The sequence below is a fragment of the Capricornis sumatraensis genome, chromosome 1 (assembly GCF_032405125.1).
Source record: "Capricornis sumatraensis isolate serow.1 chromosome 1, serow.2, whole genome shotgun sequence".
Classification (NCBI taxonomy): domain Eukaryota; kingdom Metazoa; phylum Chordata; class Mammalia; order Artiodactyla; family Bovidae; genus Capricornis; species Capricornis sumatraensis.
Window position 1 is genome coordinate 100,615,396 of NC_091069.1, and position 17,026 is coordinate 100,632,421.

General features: G+C 44.4%; 1 protein-coding gene across 1 annotated transcript; it reads right to left on the reverse strand.

Moving 5' to 3' along the window:
* Positions 1-1,578: 1,578 nt before the first annotated feature.
* On the reverse strand, positions 1,579-12,604 carry PDCL3 (phosducin like 3). Its single transcript, XM_068982300.1, has 6 exons — positions 12,493-12,604; positions 9,370-9,499; positions 6,134-6,224; positions 5,814-5,957; positions 4,625-4,833; positions 1,579-1,922 (listed from the first exon to the last, which is right to left on the reverse strand). The coding sequence occupies exons 1-6, from the start codon at positions 12,496-12,498 to the stop codon at positions 1,780-1,782; spliced, it is 723 nt and encodes a 240-aa protein (XP_068838401.1). The 5' UTR covers positions 12,499-12,604; the 3' UTR covers positions 1,579-1,779.
* Positions 12,605-17,026: the final 4,422 nt, after the last annotated feature.

Sequence of the window (17,026 nt, forward strand, 5' to 3'; positions counted from 1 at the left end):
ACACCAGGAGACAAACTGTCGAGATCTTTCTTGCTGGTTTTCCCTCGTCACTGTGTGTTTCTGCTGTGGAATGAAACAAACTCAGTGCTTCAGAACCAAGCTGTATCACCTCCATCACATCACAAACGCTCCAAATGAAACGGAAGTTAATGGTAAGGAATACAGGGAAGTCTCCAGAACTAACCAACCTGTAGAAATTTCCAGGTTACGTTTAAAATTACAATTTTAATATTAGGACAAAGATGCTGTTCTTTCTCTGCATTTTTAAGTCAAGTTCAGTCAGCACGACTAAACAGCTTTCTGGGGTCTGGGAGCTGTATATCCAGACAGGGATCATGAACCAAGTCACCTGAGCCTTTGAGCACAAACTCAACACGTTAGTCTGGCGTGGAGGAAAGATGTCATAGGAACAAAGATCAAAGTGGCATAGCGTATGTGGAGAATGACACCCTGAATAGGCTCCTCAGCGGTATGAGGCCTGCCACGTTCACACACACCTCTCTCCACTGGGGAAGAGTACGCACCGCAGCTCTTGACCAACATAGCAGTCATACCTTCGCCACTGCACTTCACTCTGCTGCCAACTGACAACAGAAAATCTAAGCCATGGGACCCGCAGATGAGTGACAGGCCTGACCAAGCTTATTTCCACCCTGCAATTAAAATTCCATGAGGAATTCTTCAAGGAAGTCTGTGACACAGAGTATGTTTCCACCAGAAGTGCTGGCTCTCACGTGTATATAAAAATAAAGTCACTAATGCAGACACTTCTGACAGATCAAGGGTCACAGCTGCTTGTTTCTTTCTGAATGATAGCAAAAATACACAATAATCTGAAGGAACTCTGTGCCCTCTCTGATTCAAATTTTTTAAAGATTCAAACCAGGAGTCTTTACTATGGGTAGTGAGCACTACATTACTCAACACAAGTATAAGGGAACAACAGTCCCCCTGATTATTCTGTTAATGTCAGTTTGACGAGAAGTGGTAAACGCTAAGAGGATTCTGGTTCAGAAAACATTTTATGTTTTTTACTGACTGATTGAGATATACTTTGGCTATCTCTGTGTGTGCTTATATCTATTTATTGCCAAAAAAGAGTTTCAGGTGACACCTTTTACAGTAATTGAGATTAGCTCACATCTCAACAGCCTGAAAACAAAAAATTATCTTAACTAGAAAAACTATTTGACCCCAAATGGCAGTAAATTGGAATCTTTTAGTTTGATAAGCCTAATCTTTTAGACTTTGATAAGACAGTATTTCACAAAAATTATTGCCTATTTCTTCTAAACAGGATAAATACTAAGACTTCTTCCTAGCACTCATTCCTTTGAGTTAATAATCCTATTGCTAGCTCTATAAAAGAATAAAAAATAATAATATAAATGCAAAGCTTAGCTTGCCATTTTCCACTGTATAATTTATTCAATTATTAAAAAAAATCTATATTTCCTGTATTTCTTTTTTAATAGTTTTATGTAAACAAATAGTGAATAGTCTTACAGCTGATCTAAAATATAAGCAAGGAAAACATAGACATCTGCCAAACTAATATCTGGCTTTTATTTTTTTCTTAAGGAAATACTATTAATTTAAAAAGAGTTCCCAGAAATTTAAAAGGATTCCCAGCAATGATTATTTCTGAGATCTATGAGATTCAGAACGTAATATAAATGACTAAAAAACCACAGTATACGTTCCTACTTTTTCCTTTTTTTAAAAAAGTTCATGCTATATCACATCGGGAAAGTTCAGCAGGTCACCAGGGCCACGGCCTCAGTCATCCTCAGAATCGCTGTCCCTCCTGGTGGGGACGGAGCACCGCACCACGGACAGCAGCACGTCTTCCACGGGCTTCTTGGGGTTCTCCTCCAGGCTCGTCTTGATGGCTCCAGACTCAGACAACTTCCACTCCAACTCTGCATGATAAAGAAAAAGCAAATTGCCTAAGACTCAGCCTGAGTGGGAACCTCAAGCCACAGTGTTTTTTCTAAGCAGAGACTATGACTATCCACACTTGATGACAATTTGAGGGTCATAATTATAAGGCACCTGGAAGAAAGGGGGGGAAAAATCACACCCTTAAGAAGGAAAACAAAAACACCTGCAAAAACTTTTCATAAAATAAGATTAAATGAAATATTACATACATTTGAACCTCCAGGATAACTAATAAAAACCCAAGGACTAAACCCATCTTCTCACGGCCTAGCTTCTTGGCTTGCACAATGTCCCAGGAAAGAAATCAGCATGAAATATATTAAAAAAATACTTTTCACAGTCTTGCTGGCAATGTAATTATTAAATCCAATTTTATTTAGCAAAAGGAAATTCTTAAACCTCATGTCCAATATCTCAACCTATTAGAGTCAAAGGCTCAAGGTATGATGACATGCTAGGATTGATACATTTGTTCCAAGTAGTAATAATTCTTAAAAGTATCAAAAAAAATATCAGTGATTAAAGGCTTAGCTCCTTTATTTTCAGTTCAGTTTAGTTCAGTTCAGTCTCTCAGTTGTATCCGATTCTTTGTGACCCCATGAACCGCAGCACGCCAGGCCTCCCTGTCCATCACCAACTCCCGAAGTCCACCCAAACCCATGTCCATTGAGTTGGTGATGCCATCCAACCATCTCGTCCTCTGTTGTCCCCTTCTCTTCCTGCTCTCAATCTTTCCCGGCATCAGGGTCTTTTCCAACAAGTCAGCTCTTCGCATCGGGTAGCCAAAGTATCCTATATTTTACCCTCTTATAATCAGTGAAAAATCCACACTGGTGTGAGACACTGTGAAGCAAAATCAAGTGATACATTTTTCTACCCAGGCAGGAGTGAGAGACTGTCAGAAAGATTCTACACCAAACAGTCTGGTTTAAACTGATGCTCTACTAACTAGGAAACTTCTATTAAAATCTGAAAACCAGGGACTTCCCTGATGGTCTAGTGGTTAAGAGTCCATGCTCCCAATCCAAGGGGCCTGGGTTCGATCCCCAATCAGTGACCTAGACCTTGAATGTTATAACTAAGATCCAGTGCAGCCCAATACATTTTTTAAAAAATCTGAAAACCAATTTTACTGAAATCACATTAATTCAAAGTGTTCCACAGAGATGAACAGCATCAGCATTTTCAGCTCTAGGTATCTTGGTTCAATGACAAAAAAATTCAATAAATTTCTCAAAAAAAAAATTCTTAGGATTTCTGATTCTTAAGGATGTATTCAGATTCACATGTACATGCATATGCGTAAGTGAATGTATTTAATGTTAATGTTCATTTATATGGGGCTTTCCTGGTGGCTCAGACAGACAGTAAAGAATCTGCCAGCAATTCTTTCCATCCTTGAGTTTGATCCCTCAGTTGGGAAGATCCCCTGGAAGGGGGAATGGCAACCCACTCCAGTATTTTTGCCTGGAGAATTCCATGGAGCCTGGCCTACAAATGAGACTTTTTCTAGAAACAAAGACTACAATTATTATTGTATACCTATCTCTCTCCCCTAATGGTATGTTCAAAGATCAAAATAAGAGGCAAAACACATACTTAGTTTGAAATATCATACGCCTTTGAACACTGGAATAAAGCAAAACTGATATAATATATAAATGCATCTATGTATCTGTTTACACGTTTCCCAGTTGAATATCTTATATAGTTATATAAAGTAGAATATAAAGCCATATTTTAACATGTTTTTAAAGGCTACTAACTAAAGCATAGTTGGACATATCACTGCACTCAAGAGATAAAAGAATCTGACCTAGTAGGAAGCTCATAGGCCTCAGCTTCTCTCCCACATATTATGTGTGCATATGTATTTTAATACCTCCTATTTCACAAACAGAAAAAAATAAAAGATATATCCTTTAGGAGTTAAGAGGCAGCATTAATTAAACTTTTCATTTAAAAGCTTCCTTTCAACTGAAAAAATATTTTTATAGAGATTTATATATGTATAAGGAGAAGGCAATGGCACCCCACTCCAGTACTCTTGCCTGGAAAATCCCATGGACGGAGGAGCCTGGTGGGCCGCAGTCCATGGGGTCGCTAAGAGTCGGACACGACTGAGCGACTTCACTTTCACTTTTCACTTTCATGCATTGCAGAAGGAAATGGCAACCCACTCCAGTGTTCTTGTTTGGAGAATCTCAGGGATGGGGGAGCCTCATGGGCTGCCATCTATGGGGTCGCACAGAGTCAGACATGACTGAAGCGACTCAGCAGCAGCATATATGTATAAATTTACATATATTTATGTATATTTACATATAAACATCTGTCACTAATATGTTTGGGTGAATTAAATAAGAAATGAACGATGTGATCTTGAGTTATAACTAAAAAACAAACATATTCAACTGTAGGGACAAATAAAACAGCACAGACAATAATATTAAATATTTTAAAATCCATTCTGCCCTCTTTTAACTGAGAGTCCAGTTGTAATTGCTCCCAATGACTCATCTAAGATGACAGATTCAATGTTCTTCTCTTTTCACAATCACTCACACGGGACAAAGGTGACTCTATGACAAGTCATCCTACCTGCGTCTAGGAAACAGGCACCCTTAACAACAGACACACTCCCTGCCCATCCCTCACGTGTACCTCGAAGAGTCCTTACCATCCAAAGTCAGGTTCATGCCACCAAACACCAGAGGTCCGATAAACTGAGCTTTGATGTCACCTTCAAGGTACACAAATATCGTGGGCAGATTCCTATCAGGGTAATTGGGTATGCAGGTGGTTGAAATGGCTTTGATAAACTTGACATCAGGAAACTTCCTGGCAAGTGCACTGAAGTGCTGATTTATCAGGGCACAGAGGGGAATCCTGTGAAATAAAGAGAAGCAACTGTGAGTTTGTGTCTGTGTACAGTAAACCTCAGCTGCCCTTCTGCCCCATAGAAAACCTCATGACAACTTCACAAGTGCTTCTGCTATTCCGGCCAAGATGAACAAATGGTGTTTAAAAACTTCCTATAGGTTTGGGCAAAGTGTTCAAAACCCAAAGTCCAATTTAATCTGACCGAGTAAGTCAGAAAAGCAGCTCCACTGTAAAAGATAACTGTCTTGCTTTTCTTAAGGAGAGAGCATCCAAGGCTTAGAATGTGTGATTCAGAATGCACTTCCAGCTTGAAAGAAACTCCTGCACAAGCACTGGACTCCACAGGGTGGGAGCAAAACTGAAGGTGAGGCGCTAGGGGCTCTCTGCATCACTCGCCACGGACAATGCTCCCAAAAGTCACCTGCACCATCAAGGAGAGTGACTCACGACACGGAGTGGTGAAACGCTGGAGTTTCTTCAGAGGGACAAGTGATTGAGGAATTCATTTACAATTAAAAAAAAAGTCTGTTCTGCTACAATTTAATAAAGCCATTTGTATTAATAAAGCCATTAATATCACAAATATTAATCTGAAAGTCTTAAGACAAAAATTAGACAATAATATTTGGGCAAATCTGCAACAAAAACACATAAAACATTAGTTAAAAAAAAATACCCTCTGGTGTGAAGTAAGCCTGAGATGTTCAAGACATAAATTCAAACTAGTATTTAAAGACAGGCATCAGGGATTCCCAGGTGGCTCAGAGGTAAAGAACACCCCTGACAAAGCAGGAGACACAGGACTTGCAGGTTTGATCCCTGGGTCAGGAAGATTCCCCTGGAGAAGGAAATGAAAGCCCACTGCAGTATCCTTGCCTGGGAAACCCCATGGACAGAGAAGCCTGGCGGGCTACAGTCCCTGGGGTCACAGAGAGTCAGACACGACTGAGAGACTGCACGTGCACACACACATCAGGTCAGCTCACCCTTGTTTGTAAAGGTGCAGGATGACCCACAAGCCCTCACCAGCTTTGGTAACTTCTTGAACATAATCCTTTCCCGAGATTTCCAAAACCTCTCCAAACTTATTCTTCAGTTGGGTTGCTTTCCACTCAGCCAGTCTTTGCTGCCTGCACGACAGGAGGAGGAGAGAGACATCTTACCTATGTGCGCTCGCACACACCCCTTTCACATGGCAAACTCTGTAGAGGTCCAGGTTCACTTACTTATGTGCCAGGGTTATTTCAAAGGACGCACATTATAGTGCCACATGAAAAGCCAAGCAGTCCCTCTGGGTGGCACTAACCTGTACATTTCAATTGCACGTTCGTCTTCCTCATTAAATTCGTCTTCATTATCCTCCAGTTCTTCCAAAGTCATGTCTTCATATGTTTTCACTGAATGTCATTGAGTTGGTGAAAAACCAAAAATGTGAAAGATGAACGAAGATGCATTTGGGGTCTTTTCTCCTTCACTTTTCTCCTAAAGGAGTGCATGCAATACCAAAAGGCCCCTAGCCCATCAAAACCAAAATAAAAAGTAGTTAAGGCGTTACACTGGCGGTAAAGAACTCATCTGCCAATGCAGAATGTTTAGAGATGTGAGCTCAATCCCTGGGTCGGGAAGACCCCCTGAAGAAGGGCACGGCAACCCACTCCAGTATTCCTGCCTGGAGAATCCCATGAACAGAGGAGCCTGGTGGGCTACATGTCCATAGGGTCACGAACAGTCAGACACGACTAAAGCGACTTAGCACGCATGCACACATCCAAGGTGTCATACAGTAACTAAGAATGGGAGAGCATTTTTAAAAGACAGAGAGCACTTTTAAAAGATCAGCCAGCCTGGCTCTCTTACATTCACATGACAATAAGGATACAAACAGGAAAGTTTCCCAAATTTATAAAAGGAGAAAGGTGTATTAGCCTGAGCTCAAGTGGCCTGATCTGCAAGTCCGTGATGCTCAGGGACAGGTGCGTAACAGTTCTCATGCCTCCAAGAAGGTGGGAGGACCCTCTGGGGTCCTCCCCAGCACACCTTTGCTAGAGGTAAAGGGATTGTCACCTGGTCTTCTCTTGTGAGTGGTAGGCAGCTCTCACTTCTCTTTTTTATCAATGGCTGTAAAAATCTGTATTTTGTTTTCATTGCCATAAAGACTCTTGCTTCTTGACATCCAATCAGGTTTTTGTCCCCTGACTTTCACCCTAACATGACCCAAACCTGCTCTTACCAAAGTCAGTAATGACCTGTTTACTCAACCGATGAGCATACTTGGCCTAATCCATCACTGGATGGGTGTCTCCTCCTCTCTGAAAGTCCATCTCCTCTGGCCTCTTTTTCTCCTCCCTCCTGGCAGCGCCTCCCCTGGACCCTCTGTTGACTGGACTCCTTTCCTTCCTCACCTATACCCGCTCCCTTGGTGACTACATCTCACAGCTTTAAAACCCACCGACATGCTGCCAACTCCCAAATGTATGCCTCTAGCCCTTATTTCTGATTTAAGAAAGCATTCCCAGCTGCTCACCTACCATCTGTATTTGTCTAATAAGAAATCTCAAAGTGACTAGGTCCTAAATTGAGTTCCTGATCTTCACCTCCAAACCTGCTCCTGCCCAAGCCTTCCTCATCTCACGTGGTGACTCCATCCTTCTGGCCGCTCAAGCCCAGAGCCTTGCAGTCATCTTTGCCTTACTTGCTCTCACACCCATCACAGGATCCATAAGCAAATCCCGTCGGTCCTACCTTCAAAATACACCCAGATCTGGCCACTTCCACCCACCACTCCGGTCCAAGCCAATGGCATCACTTGCCAAGGGCACCACTGCAGTTGTTTCACCCGGTCTCCCCACTTCCTGCCCTGCCCCTACAGTCTGCACTCAGTAAGACAACAGGAAGGTGCTGTCAACACAGAGGGCACGTCCCTCCTCTGTTCAAACCTCCAATGATGCCCACCTCGTTAGACATCGAAGCCAAGGTCCACACTAGACGCCACAAGGTCCTAAATGTCTGACCCCTGCTTGTCCCTCTGAACCTCCTGCTTCTGTCTCCCAGTCCCCCTGGCCTCCTGGCAGATCCTCCAACATGCTTCCCACTTGCTCATTCGCCTCCCTTGGGTCGACTCAAATGTCACTCCCAGTGAGGCCCTCTCTGACTCTCTAGAATTATACCCACCCCCTCCTCCAACCTTATACCCACCAGGGCTTCCCTGGTGGCTCAGATGGTCAAGAATCCACTTGCAGTGAGGGAGACCTGGGTTCGATCACTGAGTTGGGAAGATCCTCTGGAGAAGGGAATGGCTACCCACTCCAGTATTTTGCCTGGACAATTCCCTGGACAGAGGAGCCTGGCAGACTACATTTCACGGGGTCACAAAGAGTTGGGCACAACTGAGCGACTTTCACTTTCTCTTCCAACCCCTTCCTGCCTTATTTTCCTATATTTCACTCATGTATCATTTACTGTCTGTCTCCTCCATTAGAACATAAGCTCCAAGAGGACAGGGTGTTTTGGCTGGCCCACGCACAGCTAAAGCCCCAATGCCTAGAAAACACACAGCACACAGCAGTCCTTCAGTAACTGGATAGAATTTATTACACTTGCTAGATAAACGCTGTGTAATAAATTCTCCTCTAAATCAGCCCTAACATGTCAACGTGGGACAGAAGTCCTAGCTCCTGTGATCAACGGTTCTCAAAACTTTGGTGTGAATCAGAAACTCTCTGAGGCACTGGCTTAATATGCACATTCCGGGGCCTTACCCCCAGAGATTCTGATTCAGTAGGGACTGTGTGCTGTTGTGTTTTGTTTGTTTGCTTGTTTTTTTGACAAGCACCACAAGGGATTCCAATTCAAGTGGTATACCTACATGTGAGAAAGACCTTAGACCGCATATACTACAAGCATCTTATGTTTCCCCAAATCAAGTTATTTTAATATTCTCAATCAAACCACAAAGATAAAGCATATGCTCAGGAGACTACAGCTTCCCTGGTGGGTCAGACAGTAAAGCGTCTGCCTATAATGCAGGAGACCCGGGTTCAATCCCTGGGTTGAGAAGATCTCCTGGAGAAGGAAATGGCAATCCATTCCAGTATTCTTGCTTGGAAAATCCCATGGAAGGAGGAGCCTGGTGGGCTACAGTCCATGGGGTTGCAAAGAGTTGGACACGACTGGGCAACTTCACTTTCTTTCCTTCTCAGCAGACTACAAACAGTAAAAACTTCTGGGCAGATTTCCATGACATTAACTGAACTGAATCACTGACCAAAAAGTGGAGACTCAGAAATATTTCCTTCAGGGTTATCATAACCCTGAAGAAAGACACAGACCAGGAACTGCGGAGATGGGGGGAGCCTGTGAAGTGCCCCCAGTTCAATGGCCCAGGAAGATGAAGCCAGAGATGCCCTGCCGGAGGGCCCAGAGGCAGTGTCCAGCCCAGCACTTCAACTCTCGCTCAGAGGATCCTTCTACTGAAGCAGTTAGAGGCTTGCCGAGGGTTTCCTAAGCAGACAGACACAGAATCACAAACACAGGTAAGCTCACCAACGGACTGCTGGAGGATCCGCTGCTCCTCTTCTTCTGCCTCCTTCTCCAGATCTTTCAAATCTTCCTTTGAAGGCAAGATGCCTTTTTTGCGTAAGATGTCATTCCACTCGGTGTCTGCGTTGGGGTCCTAGGGCAGGTGGACCAAGGGTACTGTGAGGGCCAAGTCCACTGTGGAGGGCGCCATGTTGGACAAGGGTTCAAATGGGAAAGTGGCAAGAAGAGGATTTCATATCAAATTATTCTGAAGTCTATTTCTGGCAGTCTGTCAAAAGACACACAATCCCTGTTCCAATCTTCCTGTCTTAGGGTAAAAATCAGGCCATGATGTCCAGACTGACATCCATGCCGACGCCAAGGCTCTGACCTGGCTTCTGGTCAATTTTCATTAATGACTCGGAGTGATTTGTTCAACAGATATTTATTAAGTACCTACTATATGTAAATGATTGTACTAGATGGTAGGGAAGCATGGTGAATGCCAAAGTCACTAGTTTTACAGGTGAGAAAAAGAAATAGGCAATGAGTAATTAAATACACAAAGAGATAGCATGACAAACGCAATGGCCAGGCTGCTGAGCTGGACTTCCAGGGGGCGTGCAGTCCACAAGATGGGCCAAGATGTTCTCTCAGGAGAGGTGACATTTAACTGTGACTGGAGGGTGAGAAGGAGCCAGACAGAGGAGTGAAAATTTAGGAAATTACTTTCCAGGCAGAAGGACCAGCCTGTGCAAAGGGCCCAAGTACAAGATGTAGCATATTCCAAAGTCCTGAGTGGCTGCAAGAAAATCAGAAGGAAGAGAGCCTGACTGATTCCCTAAAGGCCAAGGCTAAGAGGAAGAGCTGGGACGCCATGGAGAAGTTCACAATAGCTGATGCTTACTGAGTCCTATGTGCTGGGGACACCACAAAGTTATTTGCCTGTACCGACCCAGTGAATCCTCACAAACTTGGGAGAGCCATGGCGTTAAGGAAGACACTGCCAGGCTGGAACAAGTCAAACTTGCCAGGATCAACTATCAGAAAAAGAAATGCCAAGGTGGGCTCCTAGCTCCACAACACAGCTGCCCAAACCCTGGTTTGGCATGTCTTGGCAGGTCTGGAATATGAAACCAGGAAGCTGTGCAAAGGGCACTGGGATAACCAGGGTCTACCCTCAGTTCCCTGGCCAGTCCTGCTGAAATATATCAAAGAGAAACAAACAGAATCCCTTCCATAGGGTGGTCAGGAAGGCCTCTTAAGATATGACATTTTTGAGCAGGGGCAAAAAGGACAGAGAACACAGAGGCCAGGGCAGCTCTGAGTTTCCTCTTCATCAGATACGCTGTATTTGGAGATGATCATCCTCTCCAGCCCTGATGGGGAGGATTGGAAGGACTGATGATGAAGCTAAAGCTTCAATCCTTTGGCCACCTGATGCAAAGAGCTGACTCAATGGAAAAGACCCTGATGCTAGGAAAGACTGAGGGCAGGAGAAGGGGGCAATAGAGCATGAGATGGTTGGATGGCAGCGGCTCAACAGACATGAGTTTGAGCAACCTCCAGGAGATGGTGAAGGACTGGGGAGCCTGGCCTGCTGCAGTCCATGGGGCCGCAAAGAGTCCAACATGACTGAGAGACTGAACACCAACAAACCTCTCCAACCCCAATCAAACCCACACTAACTCCACTTCCCTTCTGCCACTGAGTCAGAGATGAGTTCATCAGAATTCTGAACCACAGGAGGATCTAGGAGGCAGGAGAACGACCTTTGGAGGAGGGTCCTTTAACAGTGACAAAACTGAATCATCAGAGATTTTCCCATAAAAGCATCCATTTCCACGGTGTCTTTTTTTTTTTTTTCACTTTTCCATCACTGCAGATGGTGACTGCAGCCATGAAACTAAAAGATGCTTACTCCTTGGAAGGAAAGTTATGACCAACCTAGATAGCATATTCAAAAGCAGAGACATTACTTTGCCAACAAAGGTCCGTCTAGTCAAGGTTATGGTTTTTCCAAGGTTATGGTCATGTATGGATGTGAGAGTTGGACTATAAAGAAAGTTGAGCACTGAAGAACTGATGCTTTTCAACTGTGTTGTTGGAGAAGATTCTTAACAGTCCCTTGGACTTCAAGGAGATCCAACCAGCCCATCCTAAAGGAAATCAGTCCTGAATATTCATTGGAAGGACTGATGTTGAAGCTGAAACTCCAATACTTTGGCCACCTGATGCGAAGAGCTGACTCATTTGAAAAGACTCTGATGCTGGGAAAGATTGAGGGCAGGAGGAAAAGGGGACGACAGAGGATGATATGGTTGGATGGCATCACCAACTCAGTGGACATGGGTTTGGGTGGATTCCAGGAGTTGGTGATGGACAGGGAGGCCTGGCGTACTGTGGTTCATGGGGTTGCAAAGAGTCGGACACGACTGAGCGACTGGACTGAACTGAACCATGGGTTTTTAGTCAAATTGCATTAATAAATTCCTGATACAATAAAAGAACAAAACTGAGGGATTTGGTTTTATCCATTTTAAAAGGGAAAGTACTAATAACTGGGCAGCGGGACCCTCAGGCTGGACTCTAAGGTCCACAGGGGATGCACCTCAACCTGTACACCAACATTGGGAGGCAGCGAGGGAAGGATGTTGTAACCCCTCACTCAGCTCTAGGCAGGGTCAAGAACACGGGTTATGTTATGCGACCCCCTCAGGCGAGGACCCTCCAATTATCCAAGCCTCACCTTCCGCATCCATGAAGGGGGTTCATAACGCACCTGTTCAGGTGCTCGCTAAGAGAGTTAACAAGGAGGAAGTAACTCTGTCAGGGAAGATCCGCAGAGACCTTCACAGGCCCAGGGTAGCCGACCTCCCGGAGAACTACCCTCAAAGATGAGATTCGGGGGTGGGACACACGGAGGGGAGCGGGCACGCCCAGCCCGCGGACACGCGAGACCACGCCCGCCCGTCCGCACTGCGCCTGCGCCGGCCTCGACTCGCGTGGCCACCCCGAGCCTGAGGCGCCCGGCACGTCCCACAGGCCTGGCAAGGACAGGCAGCCGCCCGCATGGACCGAGCGGGGCAAAACGAGCGGCCGCAGCCTCCAGGCGTCGAGACCCCACCCCACCCCCGGCTTGCTCACCTGCATTTTCTATGAAATCGCTGGGGCCCAGCCGGCCACAGCCACCCGGCCCGTGAGCTCTCTACCGCGAACGCGCGCAGGCGCCACTCGCCTCCTCTCCCAGCCTGCCCTTCGCCCCGCCCTCAGGGAGAGGATAAGGCGGGGCCAGGGGAGGTGAGTTCTCCTCTGAGGCTGCGCCCAGGCGAGAGGCTGGACACGCCCATTCGTGTGACTCCAAGATAATCCCGGCCGCTGCTGAACTGAACCTTATTAGGACACATCTTCGGCCGCCGAATGGTGGGACAGAATCGGGGAGGTACCCGGCAGCTAGGTGTCATCTCCAGGCACGGATCCGATGGTTTCGGAGGTCTCGGCCCAAGAAGTCAGAGATAGAAACCCGTTTCACTGATTCGTTGTTAAGATTCAAAAGGAGGCAGGATTACCTGGAATTCAGTCACTGTCCTTGAAGGACATAAAGCAGTTCGCCTACTACGTACCAAACACTATTCTATGCTCTGCGGACGCGGCGGGAATCGCAACAAACGAAACCAGAAACGTGAACATCTCTTCACCTGGTTGAGCCTCAGGCGTTTCCTATTCGCAGGAGGGCTTAGCCCTTTGCGGAGCGCAAGGGAGACACTGAGTAGAAATATGCAAGTCTAAATGGAAAAATACAGGGGCTTCTGAAAAATACAGCCCTTCAGGCTTCTGTGTATGCAGCACTCCGAATTTGAGTTAAAGCAATGCCCCTCCCTGGACACCTGAGCTCGGTGGTGAAGTAGCAGACACAGAGAACGCAGCCAACACATATGTAGGGTACGCGGTCCAACTTTGGCTACATTAGAAGCACCTGTGGTTCGCTCAGTCTTTTCCCGCTCTTTGCAACCCCATGGACTGTAGCAGGCCAGGCTTCCCTGTCCTTCACTATCTGTGAGCCTTCTAAAACTGCCGCTACCCTGGGATCCCATCCCCACATTAAATTTCTAGCCATGGGACCTGGAACTGATACTTTCTTTTTAAAATTTTTATTGGAGTATAGTTCATTTATAATGTTGTTTGCTTTCTGCTATAAAGCAAAGTGAATCAGTTACGCATATATTCACTGTTTGTAGATTCTTTTCCCATATGAGCCATTACAGAGTGTTAGTAGAGGTCCCCGTGCTATATATTAGGTCCTTATTTGTTATGTGTTTTATACATGACATGACATTTTAATCGCTAAGTTGTGTCTGACTCTTTTGCAACACCATGGACTGGAGCCTACCAGGATCCTCTGTCCATGGGATTTCTCAGGCAAGAATACTGCTTCACTATCTGCCATTTTCTTCTCCAGGGGATCCTCCTGACCCCTTGATAAATGATGAACAGACTTAATAAAACAGAAAGACTAATTATAAAATGAAATGTATCATATGGATTTCCTAACAGGCAAGTACTAGAAAAGTCCCTTCCACCATGTAGCCCAAGTGCCCATGGATAGAAATATACCAAGAATCTGCATTTTTTTAAAAATGTGACTCACATCTAAACATACTTCACATAGGTTTATCCTGTAATATGTGACCACAAAGGATACTACCATTCAGGTATTTTCTGAGCAAAACGCCTGGTATGAATGACTCCTGCTCAAATTGCTGCAAAAGCTGCAATTGGCATCAAAACATGGTGACTGTGAATTTTTGCCTTGTAGGACCCTGGATATAGGAATGGTATCTTTAGTCCGTTGTTCTTTCTCATCCTAGAGGAAAAAGATGAATAGATTCACATTATCAGATAATCTCAAAATGTCCTCTTTTCGAAGCCAAAGGCTTGCATAAGAAGATTCAGCTGAGTGGTTAAAAGAGCAATTTCAATGAGCTAACATTAAAACTGGGACTCAACAGCTACTGCCAAATAATCTGAAATTTCATCTTCCAAACTTTATTGTTATTTGATCTTCAGGCAGCCATCATCCCAAGACTGGCTTGTGTGTGATTTCTCAGTGGAAAACTGCACTCAATTCCCCTTTTTTCCATTGCCTCTCATTTTCTGCTTATGTGTGCTGTGTGCTAGTCACTGCTGCTGCTACTGCTGCTAAGTCGCTTCAGTCGTGGCTGACTCTGTGCAACCCCATAGACGGCAGCCCACCAGGATCCCCATCCCTGGGATTCTCCAGCCAAGAACACTGGAGTAGGTTGCCATTTCCTTCTCCAGTGCATGAAAGTGAAAAGTGAAAGTGAAGTCGCTCAGTCGTGTCTGATTCTTCGAGACCCCATGGACTGCAGCCTACCAGGCTCCTCCATCCATGGGATTTTCCAGGCAAGAGTACTAAGGCACATCCAACTCTTTGCAACCCTCCCCCTGCTCTCCCAACTGTAACCCTCCAGGCGCCTCTATCCACGGGATTCTCCAGGCAAGAATACTGAAGTGAATTGCCATTCCCTTCTCCAGCAGATCTTCCTGACCCAGAGATCAAACCCACATCTCCAGGGTCTCCTGCATTGACAGGCAGATTCTTTACCACTGAGCCAGCTAGGAAGCCATTCTTTTTCTTAAAAAAAAAAAATATTAAGGAAGGAAAATGATTGGAGAGATGATTGCATGGCTGCCAGCTTCTGTCAGTCGTGAGATTGGTCAGAAGCTCAGATGATTAAGAGACGGCACACACAGGAAAAACTAGGTGCTGAGATGATGTCTACAGTGAAAACATGTAGAAGTTTTTGGAACCTTAAGGATTATTGACCACAGTGAGGTATATATTGTGAAAGAAACTTTTGGGGGAAATTCAGGTGACCATGACCATGATCATGGGGAGAGCTGTTTTCCCAGAAAGCAATAGCTATTTGTTTTCAGGAACAATTTTCTAGAGAAAGGAGTAAAATGCAGAGCTAGAACAGCTTTTCGAAAAATCATTCATTATCAGAGAAATACAAATCAAAACTGCAATAATGTATCACCTCAGGCCAGTCAGAATGGCCATCATCCAAAAAATCTACAAAAAATAAATGCTGGAGAGGGTGTGGAAAAAAGGGAACCCTCCTTCACTGTTGGTAGGAATGTAAATTGGTAACAGCCACTATGGAGAACTGTACGGAGGTTCCTTTGAAAACTAAAAACAGAGCTACCATATGATCCAGCAGTCCCATTCCTGGGCATATATCCAGAGAAAAGCATAATTTGGAAATATACATGCACAAGCTTCTCCATCCATGGGATTCTCCAGGCAAGAATACTGGAGTGGGTTGCCATTTCCTTCTCCAGGGGATCTTCCTGACCCAGGGATCAAACCCAGGTCTCCCGCATTAGAGGCAGATGCTTTAACCTCTGAGCCACCTCAGTGTTCATAGCAGCACTATTTACGATAGCCAGAACATAGAAGCAACCTAAATGTCCCAGAGGAATGGATAAAGAAGATGCCATACGTATATACAGGAATATTACTCATCCACAATAAAGAATGAAATAATGACATTACTGCAAGATGAATGGACCTGGAGATTATCACCCTGAATGAAGTAAGTCAGACAAACAAATATCATCTGCAATAATTGCTTATATGTGAAATATTAAAAAAGGGTACCAATGAACTTATCTATGAAACAGAATTAGAGTTACAGATGTAAAAAAGAAACTTATGGTTACCAAGGGGTAAGACGGGGAGGGATAAATTGGGAGATTGAAATTGACATAGAATAATTTTGGATGAAATTTAATATTTCAGCTTCGGGTTTCATAAGGAATGTTTACTAATCTTGGTATAAATAAAAATTCCATGGAGAGTGTGAAAAATGCATATTCCAAGTTCCACGCTTAGAGATTCTGGTTCTGTAAGTGTGGGGTAGAGATCAACAATCTGCCTCCTGGATAAGATGATCGCCCTTAGGTCACATTTTGTGACATCTGACTTCAGTGTTTCTTTGGAGTTCTACATGGCCTTGAAGAATGACAGTCATGATGATGATCATAAGCACTTAATAATGTAAGATAGATTTTAATTTACATGCAGAGTACATAACGCCAGGCTGGATGAAGCACAAGCTGGAATCAAGATTGACCAGAGAAATATCAATAACCTCAGATACACAGATGACACCACCTTTATGGCAGAAATCGAAGAAGAACTGAAGAGCCTCTTGATGAAAGTGAAAGAGGAGAGTAAAAAGGTTGCCTTAAAACTCAACTTTCAAAAAATTAAGATCATGACACCCCATCCATCACTTCATGACAAATAGATGGGGAAACAATGGAAACAATGACAAACTTTATTTTGGGGGCTCCAAAATCACTGCAGGTGGTGACTACAGCCATGAAATTCAAAAACGCTTGCTCTTTGGAAGAAAAGTTATGACCAACCTAGATGGCATATTAAAAAGCAGAGACATCACTTTGCCAACAAAGGTCCATCTAGTCAAAGCTATGGTTTTTTAGCAGTCATGTATGGATGTAAGAATTGGACTGTAAAGAAAGCTGAGCACCAAAGAATTGATGCTTTTGAACTGAGGTGTTGGAGAAGACTCTTGAGAGTCTCTTGAACTACAAGGAGATCCAACCAGTCAATCCTAGAGGAAATCAACCC